A 14,803-nucleotide genomic window follows, 5' to 3' on the forward strand; every position below is an offset into this window, starting at 1 on the left:
GCGATATAATGGGGAGTATACTTCTTGAGTACTACCACCGTGGAAGCTCATGTAAGGCCCTTTACGTTTCGGATACTCTAGCACATATTCCACTACCGTAAGTCGAATTCCCCGGTTATCCTATGACCACTAGCGGGATGTTGTTGCTTCTAACCTTGTTATCTCCATTCCAAATAGCCATTAAAGGTCTTACCACGCTGGTATATCCGCCCCATCGACATGGTTATCTTCACAACGGCTTGATCGTTCCCTTTACAGAACAGATTCCGAAGAATGAAGAAAAGGCTAGATGAATCTATTTTGACATTGTGTAACGGTCCCAGGAGTATATTGCAACTAACTGGTGACGACTCTACGAGTACACTAAGCTTGAAGAAGAAAAGGAAAGATGAGAGAGTCTGGCAGCTCGTGGAGCTGCTTTATGATCGCGAGCGCGATGGCCCGAGCGCATTGCTAGAATGTTCGGTGCGCTGTGGGGCAACTGGGAATAGCTTCATCCAGGGGTTCGGTGGACCGTGCTTGTACGTGAGCTGGCCGAGGGTTACCGAGGCCCACCTCGGGCACAGCCCGTTACACATTGATCCCCATAATGGTAAGGGTCTCGGGCATTATTATAGTTACATTTTCTTTCCTTTCTTTTTCTTTTTCTTTTTCTGTTTCCTTTTTCTCTCTTTTCTTTTCTTTTTCTTTTTCTGTTTCCTTTTTCTTTCCTTTTTCTTTTCTTTTCTTTTTTTTACACTTGACGTTTATCTAATAGAAACAGTTGTGGGAGTCCAATGAAACATCCACTAGCAAACAACCACCACCAGAGAAACGAAACTACCCGGGTAAATTACCTATCTAATACCTTACCTAACCGCGAAACCGGTGCCCTCTAACACGCGCAACCAAACCCCGGCACGACGGAAAGCCAGCAGCAAACAGGACGGCCGAGGCAAGCCGAAACTGCACAACATGACCAAGACGGCCCCTTGAAGCTCAACCCCTATCTGGACTTCTTGTAGCCGGCCTTTTGGCGCCAGTTTTGAAATGGGGGGCCCTCGGCAAAGGCCCGGTAGAAATAGAGAAATGCGGAGGTAGATGCGGTGGTGAAAGCGTCTGGTAACAGCGGCGGGCCGAGGACTCAAAGGCGGTGGGGAGGGGGGAAACTAGACCAGGCTCAGTCCTGAAGCAAGCGGGCGCAGTGCTGTCGGCATGAAGGGCGCCAATAAACCAGAGATTCGCCACTGCCATTGGCGTGAATTGAAAGTAAACAATTTGGAGTTGAAAGAGACCATGGCCGAGAGGGACCATGTGATGACCGCTAGCAAGGATGGCACCTCGGGTTTCTCTTTACTTGGGCAATGGCAGCGGAGTGTACATGTTATATGGGCTGATAATACGTCATTGTCACGCAAGGAGCATGTCTATCTGCCTCTCTCACCCTAACCTTGGACATCGGCCTGAAATGTTGTGAACCTCCGCGTCTGCAGGCGAGCCAACGGCCGTTGAAGACGGATAGAAACCGCTCCACTGCCCTCTCCCTATATTGGAAGGGAACCCGAGCAGGCCCAAACCCTGTGCCCTCCCTTACTTGGGCAATATTCTGATTGCTTCGATTGCCTATCCAGCAGTCACATTAGTCTCGATTACAGGAATTGAGGTCAAGCTTATGGGTCTCGTTTAATGGGCTAGCACTCACACCATGATCCGAGTTCGTAACATAGCACCCGTCGGTGGTCCAAGTCTCAATGTAGTGGTTGCAGTGCCAGTCGGAGAAGACATCCACCTTCATCTCGTCCTCATCGATGCCGGCCACGAAAGCCGAATGAGCTGGGCCGACCTTCATGCACCAAAGCTCTTGGCCCGCCTGCCCACCAACCGCACCGGCGTCCTCGAGGTTCGTGTCAAACGAGTCGTCTTCCTTGGGGCAACCCTTGCTGTAGAGATCCACGCGCCTGGGGAATGGTCAGGATCCGTACCCCTTCCCAACGAAATGAGTGAAGTGTAACTCACCAGGTAGCCTCGCCAACACGGAAAAGTCCGGCGGCCATAACGATGAAGGGGAGCATGAAACGCATTCTTGGATGGGGTAGGCAGCGACTGTAGAAAGGCTGATGGTTAGGAGAGCTGAGACGAGAAGAAGGGCGGTGCGAAATGGGCAGGTATTGGACGCATGGAGTACCTGTAGCCGTTTATCCTGTGACGAAACCTGTGTTTAACAGAATTAATCACGCTCGGTCCTGCATTCCTGTCCTTGAGTTGAGGCTTTTTTGCTCTCCGTCTTCGGCAGCATTGTATTTCTCAATGTTGCCTGGAATTCATATTAAGGGGCGAAGAAAATTAAAGCCTCGAGTCATGTCAGAACTGTTGGTACATTTCCCGAACTGATCGCTCTCAATATCTGTCGATACAAGACGCAAGGGGTAATCGCCGAAGGGTCGCGGTCCACCCCCTGAAAGCTGTTGGTACCAACTCCGCAGTCCCGCCGAGTAAATCTCAACCCCAACAGCGTTGCTACACCCACAACCTTCGCAGAAGGTTCCTGTCGTGGTTCAAGATCACCGACGGAGTCCGCCGGGTTCGCTTCGGGTGGACTGATACACCATGATCTTGCTTAAAACGGCAGGTAAAGGCCGTGACATGCAACCTTCTCCCTGGCCTGATTTGAGATATTTATTTGCATGGGCATCGAATTGAGTGTTTTATCGGCGAACGTGCTTGGAGGTTGGACCTGCGTCTGGTGAGAACTGCATCACAGAATCAAAACGTTGTACTAACACTGGTACCCAGCTCCGCAGAGAGTGCTGGTTTTGGCATCGGGGCAGCGGCGTAGGAAGATAGCAATGTCATATTTGGTACACGAAACAAGAGGTTACTCTGCGTGTTGTTGGTACCATTTGTTAGTGTCATTTCTGAGAGTTGGGAGTCCATGTCACCCCCTTTTGCGGAGTCTTGCGATGTCGGCGCCACTATCCACGGCCGTCGTCCATCAAGGCGTTTGAGAGGGGCCGTTGAGGAGGTCGTTGCAATCAGTCCCATCTTCAAAGTACTTAAGTAGGGCTTCCCTCAGAAGCTGGCTGAATGACGTTCATCGTTCTTGACCATAATCATCCGCGTTGCACCTAGCCTTGCACTGCTATTCACCAACTATTACCTAACATGCGCAGCTTTCAGCTTGTGGCCTGGGCCACGAGCCTTGCCCTCCCTCTCGCAAAGGCCAACGTTTACAAGATGTGCAAAGACAACCACTGCGATGACTGCCCGGTTGGCATCACCAATGCCGGCTCCGGGTACCCCGACTGTGTCACATATGACTCGGAAACAGTCTTCTACAACTCAGACTTCCCGGGCTCCGATGGAGGGTAAGACTTTTATTCATCCTTCCAACGAACGACTCAAGCTGATAGCTAGACTTCCCTTAGAGGGTGGAGGCCCTACATCGAGATCCCCGAGCTTGACGAGACCTGCCAGTTCATCATCAGATCCCCAGCGCACACCGACATGCCGGGATGCGGATACCCGATCGCCAGCTTTTCCAACCCTGTATGCGCCGTTGTGAACCTCGAGAAGACATTCATGGTCCAGTTTTGCTGCGGCCTCGGCGACTACTCTTCCGCCGGAGCCTCGAAGCTGCGTCGGTCAGCCAAATTTGGCGGTGCATATGGCTGGAATGAGCGCCTCGACACCGCAGCAGCCAGCGGCGGCATGTACAGCATCGTGCTGCGAGACGCCAACGGCACCGAAATCAAGCCGGCCCAGGTTGGGCCACCCCCGGACAGCCTTTCCACGCACCGCTCAGCGCCTCTCCAAATCGACACTGCCCCTGCCGGTGTGTCCACGAGGCAGCTCCATCCCCGGAGCAGCTGCAGCGAAAACTCATGGACGGCCGATGACGGCTACTCCGAGTACACCCGCCCCGCCGACAACACGCAGATCGTTAAGACCTCGGTTGCGGGTCCGGCCGACCAGCAGATCTCGACCACGCGGTCGCAGTCGTTCACCACCAGCATGAACCTGGGCTTCGCAGACGTGCTCTCTCTGGGCGTCTCGTTCGAGATGACCGAGAGCTACGGAGACTCCGAGTCGTCCACGTTCCATGTCCCCGACGGCCAGAGCGGCGATGTCGGCTTCACGGCGTATCTTATTTGCACGAGAGGTAAGCAATGCAGGAAGAGCATGGGGGTTTGGGGAAAGAAACTGTGACTAACTGGGATGAACGTCTCGCGTAGGGAGTGGTGAATGTGACGGCAAGGAGGTCAGCGGTGAGATTTGCACGTCCAAGATCAGAAAGGCGGCGGATGACAGCTCCTCCCTGGACGGCATCTACTCCCTCATCATCCACTCTTAAACCGTGTGCTTGAGTCCCTTACCGGGGTCCATTTGCTCATCGTGGAGATCATCTTGGAGGCCATCTTAGGGGGGTCACCAGATCACCCATGGGACTACATGTCTTCTATTCGAAAATGTCCAGTTAATTAGATTATTATTTACTTTATACTTTGCTCGCGCTCGTCTGAAGACAAGTAACCAACTACCCGCCTAAAATACAAGCAACTCTTCTCCTCCGTTTTGCTTTCACTGGTTCTTCTTTACATAGTCAGCCGTCGCAATCCGCATCCGCTTTCCTACCCACAAAATAGGGACGATCAAAAGCGCAAAGAAGCCCATCAGTCCCCCGAAGACCCCAAACGGCACTAGAAACCCTTGCCTCTCGATCCACTGCGCGACGAAAAACGTCCACGCAAACGGAATCGCGCCACGGAGGATACAAATTATGACGAAACAGTCGCTGGCGAGCTGATCGTAGGAGTCGATGAGCTACGAGAGACCAAGTTAGCCCCGGCATTCCCAAGACAAACACCCACCAGAACCTCACACTTACATAACTAAACCAAATCGACGGCACCTGCGCCAACGCAAACGCCACCATACAATACCCCAACTCCAGCCCCAGCCACATAGACCCCCCCGGCGCATGGGCGCACCCGCCAAACACCGCCAACCCACACGTCCCCACCAACAACGCCGGCACCATAATCCACACCCTGCTCTCCGGCTCCGCATACCCCGTATCCTTATTCCTCCTTGCCCCCGCCTTCAGCTGCCGGTCCGCCACCAGCGCCGTATACAATCCCCCCAACACGATCCCCACCAACGCGCCCACAAACAGCAAACCCGCGTGCTCGCCCCAGCGGTACGGCGGCGCGGCGAGGAGTTGGGGCCCGACGGTGGAGATGACCGCCGCGGAGCCGACGAGGCCGCCGTACTGGAACATGACGATCCAGGTGGCGGGCAGGCGCAGGGTGGTCCAGGGCTTGAGGAAGTGGTGGGCGACGTGGCCGCGGTAGGGGCTGAGTTGGAGGGAGCGGCGGAAGGTGTAGGGGGGGTAGCGCGCGGGGGGGAGGGGAACGGTGGTGTGGGGTTGGTGGGGGTTGGTGGGGATGGGGGCGTAGAAGGTGTTGGTGAGGTCGAGGGGGGGGACGCGGGCGCGGGTGGGGCGGAGGGGGGTTCTGCCGTATATTGGTCGCTCGGGGAGGCGTTGGAGGGGGGGGTCGCGGTGTTGATGGAAGCGGTGCGTGGGGGGAAGGGGCTTGGTGTTGCGGTCGTACATGGTCTCGGGGACGAGGAGGGCGAGCGCGATGCAGGATATGCCGGCTAGGCCGCTAGCGAGCCAGAATTGTTTCGCCCATCCGAACTTGGCTGCGACGTAACCGCCGGTGATGCCGCCGATAACGGAGCCGCTGGCGAGGGATGCGCTGTAGAATGCCTGTTGGGGGGGGGATGTCAGTGTTTGTTGTCGGTCATGGCCAGGTTCTGGGGGTCACAAACCATCCAGCCTCCTCTCTCATGGACAAAGAAGAGGTCGCCGACCACGGCTGCGGAGACGGTCTCGGAGGCAGAACTCCCCAGTCCTTGGAGCAACCTCATGATCATGGTCGTCTTGTACCCGGTGAGCAACATGCCGATACTGCAAGAACTCGCGAGAACCGTGGCCGACAGGTTCAAGGCGAGGCGACGGCCGTAGATGTTGGACAAGGGAACCCAGAAGATGTTGCCGAGCCCGACGGCTAAGACGTTGAACTTCTATGCTGTTAGCATACCACATCATCATCATCATCATCACTCGGAAGTCAGTGCCAATGTAACTTACTGAGACGAGCTGGATCAGATCCTGCATTGGCCTCTGATCGTGGGGGAACACGTGGTTCCAGAGGGGCAGAGCCGGCGCGAGTGAGGAGGCGATGTAGTTGGCGACGAAGACGTAGTATGCCACCGAAAGCATACACGTAACCTTCCTCCAGCGCGGCCAGTTCAAGGGGTCCGCAGGGTCAGCCGTGGGAGTTGGGACCTTCACGACGCTGTCGCCCTGCTTCCCGGCCGACTTTTCGGAATCATGGTCTAGAATAAATGTTAGTATTGGTGAAGACCTACCTATTTTGTCATGGGACTTGAAACAAGCAACGGCGAGGCTAGCCGACTGAGATGCACGAGAGTCCGAGACGCGATTCCAGCAGTCAGTTAATGGCTGCGGCTCTGTAACGGCTGCAAATCCATCTACGCATCACTTGATGAGCCCTTCCAAGAGGAGAATGCATTGCACGAAACGACTCTACTCCGAGGATGCGGCGGTGGTGTTGGAAGGGTAGACGTTTGGCGTAGTACGGGACAACGTGTTTGACGCGTTTGTGCCGGGAGTTGGCCACAGGCAAGGCATCTCCGCGCGAAGACACTCCATCAAGGGCGCGCAAGAGGCTCTTACCAATTAGTACAACTGTTCCAGGGGGGGTGGCTTTCCTGACGGCGTTGGCCGGCAAACTAAACGCGTGTTTCCAGCCCGACATTGTGATATGATGATGGATGAAGAAAATGGATGAAGAATGTGGACGGCGGCATTTCGAACGACGGAATGATAAACCACGGGCTTGGGAGGTCAAAGCACAAACTGATTTGGAAAGACGTGCCTGAAAAGCGTGATCCGTACCCGCGCATCACGAGACAATGGAGGGCCTTGAGACGCTAGAACATTTGGTTGCCATTTTGTGTGTCACGGACCGCTTGACAGTTTCGGGGCCAGGGAGTGCAGTGGGGAGAGCCTGCAGATATCTGGGACATTAGGACAAAGCATTGGGTCAGTGATCGACCATCCACCGGGCAGGCAAGACTCGAAGGCAACCATGGTGAAAGCCTTTAATAATCTGCTCCATCTGCAACCCTCTCCTTCCCTCAAGCCGATAGCCAACCGTCCCTACCAAAAGCGGTTGCTCTGTGGCTTAGGAAAAGAAGCGGCTTCAACAAAATAAGCCGCTCAAGTTCATGGACCGAAAAGAGAGGGCTTGTTGCTGTAAGCTAATAGGTATTTTCCGGCCCGTGGGCAACCGCTTTGCACCACTAATCGAAGGCCTCGGGTTGCAATTACCGCTTTCAAGAAGCAAAGAGAGACACCCAACCCGGATCTACATAATACAGTGTGTTTCTTAATGCAGCCAACCTAATCGGTCAGAGTGGTATACGCCGAACCTCGGCCCCTGTAGTTATTACATCACCCTAACCTTGTGACAAGTGGCAGGATCGATCATTGTGTGGGAAACGAGGAGTATGAGTTGAGACCGATGCTTCTTATACACTACCTACACTAACTCCTGGGTTCCAAAGTGACCCCAACAAACAACCACCCGAACTCCTCCTCGCCACGCAGGGTATCTCCTCCAGCAGCCCGTGGTATCGTGCAACCCCCGTCTCCCTTCCCCCCTATGTCTAAGTCCATGCCCACCCCCACCGTCTAATCATGATGACATCAAAAAAAGAAACGAAAACAAACCCTATCTTACGCCCCTCCTCATTATTCACACCACCTCCTTCCCTGTGAGCCTGTCAACCCCCAACCCAAACTCCCTCTAAACCCTAGCCCTCCCCCACCACCAACCACCACCACCACCCACACCTTACGCCGCCGCCCCCGCCGTCTTCAACGTCTGCGGATTCAACCGTTTAAAATTGCTAAACAAGCTGACACAAAACGCGATACCGACCGACGCCAGCGCGATGGCCAGCGCCGTCTTGATGCCGGCCATGTAGGCGGCCAGGACGCCCGGGACGACGTCGGGAGGGAACACCGCGCGCAGCTGCGTGGCGCCCGTGCCCAGCACCATGAGCGGGTTGACCGAGGGCGCCGACGTCGCGAGCTCGTGCACCATGCGGTTGACAAAGGCGGATTGGGCGGCCGAGACCAGGAAGGCGCCGCCGACGGTTTGGAGGACTGTGGTGGATGGGTTCTTGGTTAGTGGGGGTGTTGATGGGGGAAGGGTGGAGGAGGGTTGCTTACAGAGGATGATGGCTGTCACGGACGAGATGTCTTCCGGCGCGGCCGTGGCTTGGCCAATGACGATGGGCACTTGGAAGGCCAATCCCCAGCCGAAACCGCCCAGGATCTGGTAGCCGATCCACTTGCCGGACTCGGTGCCGATGTCGAGCGTGTAGAGCAGACCGGCCGCAATGGTCGCAAGGATGGCGCCGAAGACGGCGACTGGGGCGGCGAGACCTGTGGCCGAGATGCCGACGCCAGAGACGATGGTTGCCACGGTGACGGACAGAATCAGCGGCAGATTGCGCACGCCTGAGTCGGTCGGGCTCGAGTTGTCAATACTTTGAAAGTAGATGGGCAGGTAGTAGATGACAATGAAGTAGGCGCCCGCGAAGAGGAAGGAGAAGATGGACGATACCCAGACTTGGCGCTGGGCGAAGAGGCGCGGGACGACCATGGACCGCTCGCCGTTGTAGTATTCCCAAATGCCGAAGACAATGAAGATCAAGACGAAGCCGACGATCAGACCGATAACGGTCGGGTCGTTCCACGCCATCGTCTGACCGCCGTACTGGAGAGCCAGGATATACGAGATCACGCCGCCCATGACGAGCGCCGTACCGAGCGGGTCCATCTGGAGGAGCTTCTCTTTGAGTGGCGCATCCACAGGTTTGGCGCCCTTCGGGGCCGAAAAGAAGAAAAGGATGATAAGGCCCGAGAGACCACCGATGGGGAGGTTGATGTAGAAGCACCAGCGCCAGGTAACGTGGTCAGCAAATGCGCCACCGATCAGGGGCCCGACGACGGCGGCAATACCGTAGGCCGTACCAACGATCCCGGTGAAGATGGGGCGTTTCTTGGGAGGGGCCGTGAAGGCGATGATGGTGTAAGCCCCAGAGCCAATGCCAGCCGCGCCGACACCGGCAATAGCGCGTCCGACGATCAGAGCTGTTGAGTTGGGGGCCACGCCGCAGATGAGACTACCAACTTCAAAGATGAAGATGGAAATCAAGAAACTGATCTTCAGTGGGAAGTACTTGAAAATCTTGCCCCAGGTCGATTGGAAGCCGCCGACGGTCATGAAGAAGGCCGATCCGTACCACGCGACATCTTCCAAACCCTTGAACTCGTCGGTAATTCTGGGGATCGCAGTCGCCACGATGGTCTGGGTTATGTCAGCGCTCTGCGATCAAGAGGCACAATATGGCAGATAGAAAACATACCATATCAAGGGAGACTAGGAACACGCTGAGCACTAAGGCAACGACGATAAATGTGAAAGCCACTCCTGTGGGGTACTCGATCTCCTCCGCCTCGGCGGGCTTCTCCTTGACAACGCCGGCCTCCGGGTCCTTCATTTCGTTTTCGAGCGTCGCCGGCGATGCAGCCCGGGTCTTGTCAGTTTCATCGCCGGGAGTCGGCGAGGCAGCCCGTGCCGTTTTAGTCTCGTCACCGGGAGAGGGTGATGGGGCTCGGGTCGTATCAGTTTCGTTGCCTGGAGCGGGCGAAGGGGCCCGGGGTTTGTCGGAGTCAGGTGCGAGCGTTGCCTCGGAGGACGCTGGTCCCGCTGTGGTCGGCGATGGCATGATTGAGGTGGGGTGAGGGGCCTGTACTCCAATGGCACTAGGGTTGTGGTTTCGAAAAGGTGAGAGGGATGGAATGAAACGACCTTTTCCTGCCTTGTTTCTCTTTTGCCAGCTACCGGGTTGGGACAAGCGTTGTAGGTTGAAATGACGGAAAGGAACATGGAAGGGTCGGTGGCAGTTCTTATGCAGTTTCGATCTCGCAGCCTGCTACCATCTGAATTGAGGCGCAGAGGAGAGATTTCGACCGGACCCAATAATGTGCCGGGCAAGAGGACTGCTGAGCTGAGCATGGGAAGGGACCATGACGCACCTGCCGCATCTGTGTGTGCTGCGCTGGTGTGATCCATCTCCTTCATGACACGCCCATGGTAAGAAAATGTTACCGAAACGGTATGTATTTCTCAGCCCTGCTACTACCTTCAGTGCTGGGTAGCTCCCGAGTCCTCGGCGACTTTCTGAGAACCCATTGCAACGCCCAAGCAAGATCCATGACGGAATCATTCGACATGTCGGTCGGGGTGCCATGTCGCCGGACGCCCCTTCTTCGGTGCTTTCCCCATAAATTGACGTTATCCTAATCCAATGAAGACCTCAGGGTGGCCACGCGGGACGGAAGGTTATCGAAACTCGGAAATCTCCTTTGTCGTCCCGAGGTCGTCGACAGGGATGTTATGCCGCGCCGGTCTGCTGGGACGACGGTTGCAGCCGCACCAGCCCCAAACAAGCTAAATAAGCTCAAGGCAGAAGTACCAAAATTGAATGGGCCGGTTATTCAGCGAGGCGACGCTACACAAATTGCACCCCGGAAAAGTCTCCGTTTAACTCCGCGCCCGCCCGTGAATTGTCAGCTACCTACACAACCACCATCTTGACGATACGCTTGTCTCCGACAAACTCCGCCTCAAGTCCGCGATACGCGTAGAATACAGGAGGAACCAGACTATCCATTGACTTGGCTGCATCCTGAGACTGGGATTTTGGCGTCCAAAGTCATAGCCAAAATCCATCTAGTGAATGACGGACCGGTGTCCGAGAAATCCCTGATGCGGTATGCTGACGGTTGAACCAGCCAATCGGTATGTACGAAGTATCTTGACCCAGTGTTGCCATGTGCTTCCCAGATGAGATGATTCGTCTCGTCGAACAAGGGGGTGGTGATGGATTCTGCCTCGCTTAAACTTTCTGAGCCCCAAGCATCATCCACCCCACCAAGCTCATGTAATCTCGTGGTGGTCCTGGGGTCTATCTAGCATCGCAGCGGGCAGTTCTACATACTCGGCACCCCCCTGTTTGTCCCGAGCTCCTGCGGATGATATCCGACTGCGGCAGCATCTCTACACGCCAAGGGGATGGGATGAAAATTGAAGCCCCAGTGCACAGTAAGCACTTACTTGAGACCATCGCAACGGGACCGCCCCGTTGGTCCTTTTCCGGGGGAGAAGCCATCTCGCGTCTCACAGGAGCGGGCGGCGCCGCAACGCCGCTCCTGCGATGGGACGCCTAGATTCTGCACGCAGAGAAAGATCTGGTCCGCGATTGGGATCGTTTGGGATCGGACGCGGATTGGATGCAGGTGGCGATGAGATTCGCGCGCTGACGTGAGATGGGAGTCAACCGAACCCCCGTAAATTGGCGGGACAGTGCTGAATCGAGTTGCCAAGAGGCTTGTTTCTAACATCATCAAGATTAAACAGACAGTCGTAAGCTGGGGTTGGGTCGTTGGGAAACGTCTTTCCCTGCACGTCATCAGGAGGCATCAACCTTGCTCTATTTTTGTGTCACACGCTATTTCAACCAGATCTACACATCTAAGGTAGCGAGTGCGTCTCACAAAAAGACTTCGAGGTTAATCTCCAGCGTGCTCGCCGGGTACCTGCCATTGGTGAGTACTGGTACAGGTCGAAATGTGGGAAGGATGGATAATTTACCTCAGATCGAACTTTTCCAGCACCGTCGGATGCAAGACACCGAATTCACCGATCCGCTGTAGCTTCCCTCCGAGCCGCACGTAGATGGCGGCAGCGCGCCCGTTGAAGAAGGTGGGCTCGTCGATTTCTTTGATGAAGTACCCGTCCTGCTGGCTGGGGTTCTCTTTTACCTCGAAGTCGATGCTCTTGCCTTCCAAACCCTCCTCGTGTGTGATAAAGGCGACTCGCAGCATCGTCATGACGCGGTCAAGAAGGCCGTGCACTATTTCGAAGCCGCTGGTCTTGCCATAGTACGCAGCCGCCCAATGACGCTCATTCCTCGCCCGGCGCTCAAGCGACTCGTCCTTGAGAACGACATCAGATGCCTCGAAGATCTCCAGGGGAAGGCGCATTGCCTTGTTTTCGCCCAAGGTCTTGAGCAGGCCGGGAAGCAACGACGTTCGCGCAATTTGGTATTCGACCGTCTTCGGGTTGGCGAGCTTAACTGCCGTCGTGCCATCGTCCTTGCGGTTGAGCCACTCAAAGTTCTCCTCATGCGAACAGAGGATGAGGGGCATGACCTCGGCCCATCCAGCCATGGCGGACTCATGGCGCACAATATCGCTGAGCTTGTTGATCATCAGCGGCTTGCCAATCGTGACCGACCTGTTGGGAGTCGACCGGGGGAGATCGTTGAACCCGTAGGCAATGGCGACATCTTCCATCTAGAACAGCGTTAGCGAGGTTGGTTGGCAAACAGGAATCACCATCAAACAGGAAACATACCACATCACATGAGTGCAAAACGTCAGCTCTTGTGGGCGGTACCGTGACCTTGAGCAGCTTCGGGTCTTCCAACGGCTCCGCGCTTAATGCCATCTTGCTCAGGAGCTTGGCTATCGACTCGGGTGACTCCTTAAGCCCGCAGACTTGATTCAGATAATCGACCTCGACTTCCATCGTCCGTGTAGCCAAGCTGGGTGTTACCCGAGTAGTGTCGTTGTGGTCTGAAATCACCTTGACCGGCTCGATCGTGAAGGGCTCGGCGCAGTATTGGGAGAACATAGTGACCATGATGTTGCAGACGATATCCAGTTTAGTTTGGTCCGTCGCTGTCATGTCGATGAAGACGTTTTGCGTGTCAAGCGTAATCTTGGAACGCTCGCTATTGATGATCGGAGGTAGCGAGCAAATGTTTCTGTCGGCATCGAGAATGACCGGGTAGACGGGCTTGTCTCGCAGAATATGAAGGTATTTGCCCAGGTGCCTGTCCGTCTCGTAGAAACTCATCAGTTCCTCGCCGTTGATCTGCTTCGTTTGGTTCAGCGGGACAAAGTTGATGTCCTTTGGCGGCAAGCCCTCGTATGTGAAAGGGCCCTTGATGGTGTCGAGGTCGTGGGTTCCGATTCTGAGCAGGGATTAGTGGCTCGCCTTCGAAGCAGTACGACCAGGGGCTACCCACGCAACCAAGGTACGTTGCCTCGCTAGGTTTTGATGGAGCTTGTCCTGCAGACTGATGAAGGAATCGTAGGAAGCTTGTGTGAACTTGATATTGCGGAGGATAGCGGCAGCTGCATACGGGCGGACTTGCTCCGTACTTTGTGCGATGGTGAGGGTTTGCATCTTGTCCTCGGGAATATCGACGAGCCTCCAGTTCGGTGTCGCGTGCTTGCCCCGGAAGATGTTAAGGTTTGTCACAATGCCTATTGATCAGGGTTTTTAGTGTCTTCTCGCAAGTCCACCGCGCCGTGGCTATCCTACCCTCGAAGCACAGCATATCATATCGGTTGGCGGGGATCTCGATGGCCAGCTCAGGGGCTTGATCCTTGGGGCGTGACGGGTCATCTTCAGTATCCCCGTCCAGCTCAATGCCGAAATCGAAGCAGAGCTTCTGGAAGCTATCGCCAGGGAACCTGGAACAGACCGTTGGGTCAGACTCAAGCTATCGCGAAGTGGGATGCACCATGGCGGGGTAATTGTTCTTACTGCTCGCCAAGCGCCTCGAAGAGGGCGTACTTGTCGACGTTAATGGTCGGCATCTTGAAGTACTCGGTCTCTTTTCAGGAATTAAGCACCTTCAACCCGAATTGGATGGTGTAGCTCCTGGACAAGCTTCTCAACACCAAGTCGATTATTCGGGTTCCTGAACTTTTGGCACGGCCCAGCCGGACACTAAGCCAATCTGTCGCACAGAGATGACTCAAATGCGGGGCACATTTTCTGCCGTCCGAAGCAGCAGACCGCCTGCTGGGGGGTTCTTCTCTCGTGCCTCAGGTTGCATTCATCCTTGCTGTTTTGGGGGACGGAATTAATCAACCTCCGGGTTCCGGACGCCTGCAGAAACGAAAAATTGCAGGCGTGCACAGACCAGCCACATCTGACTATTTAATCTCGCCTCTGCTCCCCAAACTTGGTCCTCTTCTCTTTTTCTTCTTCATACTTACCTTGATTGGGTACACCTGGATCATGAAGCAGGGGTACCAGTGTGATAGGCCTGCATTGCACATCGCGGAGCCAGTCATTCTGAATTGTCCTTCGGGGCCGTTCCGGTCGGAATTTTTGATGTCAAACAAACCACTCTTTTTCGCTGTGATCGCTGCTTTAGTAGCGACATGGAGATGGAGAATCTGGGTGCATCTCAAGCCTGTGAATTGTAGATTTGACACGCATAAAACGAATGTCTAGACGCGTTTCCCCATGCTGCTCTCACTGTTACACGACTTGCCTTAATTACGTACCCAACTTCGGGAGGCTTTTGAGTTCATTAAGGAGCGATCCCGGAAAATCGTCCCGGCCGCGTAAAATTGTATTTCATCATTAGCGTGTGTGGTTTATAACAAGGTTAATATTTCCTATCTCAGGAATGAAAATGACGAGAAGCGCGAGACTATTTGGAACTTGCATGTCGTTGGGCAAAATGTGGCATCAATGAAACATGGTGGTATCGTCTATCCTGAAAACCCAACTCTATGAGCCATGAGGCAAAACAACAAAATTAGCCCACCAAGACGAGCCATCCCCAAGTC

The 14,803-nt window shown here is 54.9% G+C and overlaps 5 protein-coding genes across 5 annotated transcripts; 1 reads left to right on the forward strand and 4 right to left on the reverse strand.

Moving 5' to 3' along the window:
- Positions 1–1,429: 1,429 nt before the first annotated feature.
- On the reverse strand, positions 1,430–2,340 carry F5144DRAFT_562435 (uncharacterized protein). Its single transcript, XM_066788319.1, has 2 exons — positions 2,003–2,340; positions 1,430–1,947 (listed from the first exon to the last, which is right to left on the reverse strand). Exons 1-2 carry the CDS (start codon positions 2,058–2,060, stop codon positions 1,619–1,621), a joined length of 387 nt encoding a protein of 128 aa, XP_066646626.1. The 5' UTR covers positions 2,061–2,340; the 3' UTR covers positions 1,430–1,618.
- An 801-nt stretch (positions 2,341–3,141) lies between these two features.
- On the forward strand, positions 3,142–4,185 carry F5144DRAFT_481645 (uncharacterized protein; the record flags this gene model as incomplete). The annotated part of the gene is made up of 2 exons (XM_066785297.1): positions 3,142–3,344; positions 3,405–4,185. The coding sequence occupies 2 exons, from the start codon at positions 3,142–3,144 to the stop codon at positions 4,183–4,185; spliced, it is 984 nt and encodes a 327-aa protein (XP_066646627.1).
- A 569-nt stretch (positions 4,186–4,754) lies between these two features.
- On the reverse strand, positions 4,755–6,824 carry F5144DRAFT_590447 (major facilitator superfamily domain-containing protein; the record flags this gene model as incomplete). The annotated part of the gene is made up of 5 exons (XM_066790155.1): positions 4,755–4,779; positions 4,947–5,749; positions 5,812–6,063; positions 6,134–6,381; positions 6,743–6,824. The coding sequence occupies 5 exons, from the start codon at positions 6,822–6,824 to the stop codon at positions 4,755–4,757; spliced, it is 1,410 nt and encodes a 469-aa protein (XP_066646628.1).
- A 1,093-nt stretch (positions 6,825–7,917) lies between these two features.
- Positions 7,918–9,973, reverse strand: F5144DRAFT_121409 (major facilitator superfamily-domain-containing protein). The gene is made up of 3 exons (XM_066782214.1): positions 9,508–9,973; positions 8,306–9,449; positions 7,918–8,239 (listed from the first exon to the last, which is right to left on the reverse strand). Exons 1-3 carry the CDS (start codon positions 9,868–9,870, stop codon positions 7,926–7,928), a joined length of 1,821 nt encoding a protein of 606 aa, XP_066646629.1. The 5' UTR covers positions 9,871–9,973; the 3' UTR covers positions 7,918–7,925.
- A 1,533-nt stretch (positions 9,974–11,506) lies between these two features.
- F5144DRAFT_121418 (uncharacterized protein) lies at positions 11,507–14,011 on the reverse strand. The gene is made up of 6 exons (XM_066782215.1): positions 13,764–14,011; positions 13,539–13,690; positions 13,240–13,480; positions 12,564–13,185; positions 11,799–12,502; positions 11,507–11,743 (listed from the first exon to the last, which is right to left on the reverse strand). Exons 1-6 carry the CDS (start codon positions 13,814–13,816, stop codon positions 11,698–11,700), a joined length of 1,818 nt encoding a protein of 605 aa, XP_066646630.1. The 5' UTR covers positions 13,817–14,011; the 3' UTR covers positions 11,507–11,697.
- Positions 14,012–14,803: the final 792 nt, after the last annotated feature.

The sequence above is a fragment of the Chaetomium tenue genome (assembly GCF_020726465.1).
Source record: "Chaetomium tenue strain MPI-SDFR-AT-0079 chromosome Unknown F5144scaffold_2, whole genome shotgun sequence".
Lineage (NCBI taxonomy): Eukaryota > Fungi > Ascomycota > Sordariomycetes > Sordariales > Chaetomiaceae > Chaetomium > Chaetomium tenue.

Bases quoted from the DNA above. Each gene is read 5' to 3' on its own strand.
- F5144DRAFT_121418 (XM_066782215.1), bottom strand. From the start codon at position 13,816: ATGCCGACCATTAACGTCGACAAGTACGCCCTCTTCGAGGCGCTTGGC. The intron at 13,691-13,763 runs GTAAGAACAATT...GGTCTGTTCCAG, and splicing joins TTCGAGGCGCTTGGCGAGCA to GTTCCCTGGCGATAGCTTCC. The intron at 11,744-11,798 runs GTAAATTATCCA...CACCAATGGCAG, and splicing joins CTGGAAAAGTTCGATCTGAG to GTACCCGGCGAGCACGCTGG.
- F5144DRAFT_121409 (XM_066782214.1), bottom strand. From the start codon at position 9,870: ATGCCATCGCCGACCACAGCGGGACCAGCGTCCTCCGAGGCAACGCTC. The intron at 9,450-9,507 runs GTATGTTTTCTA...GACATAACCCAG, and splicing joins TCCTAGTCTCCCTTGATATG to ACCATCGTGGCGACTGCGAT. The intron at 8,240-8,305 runs GTAAGCAACCCT...CATCCACCACAG, and splicing joins CGTGACAGCCATCATCCTCT to TCCTCCAAACCGTCGGCGGC.
- F5144DRAFT_562435 (XM_066788319.1), bottom strand. From the start codon at position 2,060: ATGCGTTTCATGCTCCCCTTCATCGTTATGGCCGCCGGACTTTTCCGT. The intron at 1,948-2,002 runs CTACCTGGTGAG...ACGGATCCTGAC, and splicing joins ACTTTTCCGTGTTGGCGAGG to CATTCCCCAGGCGCGTGGAT.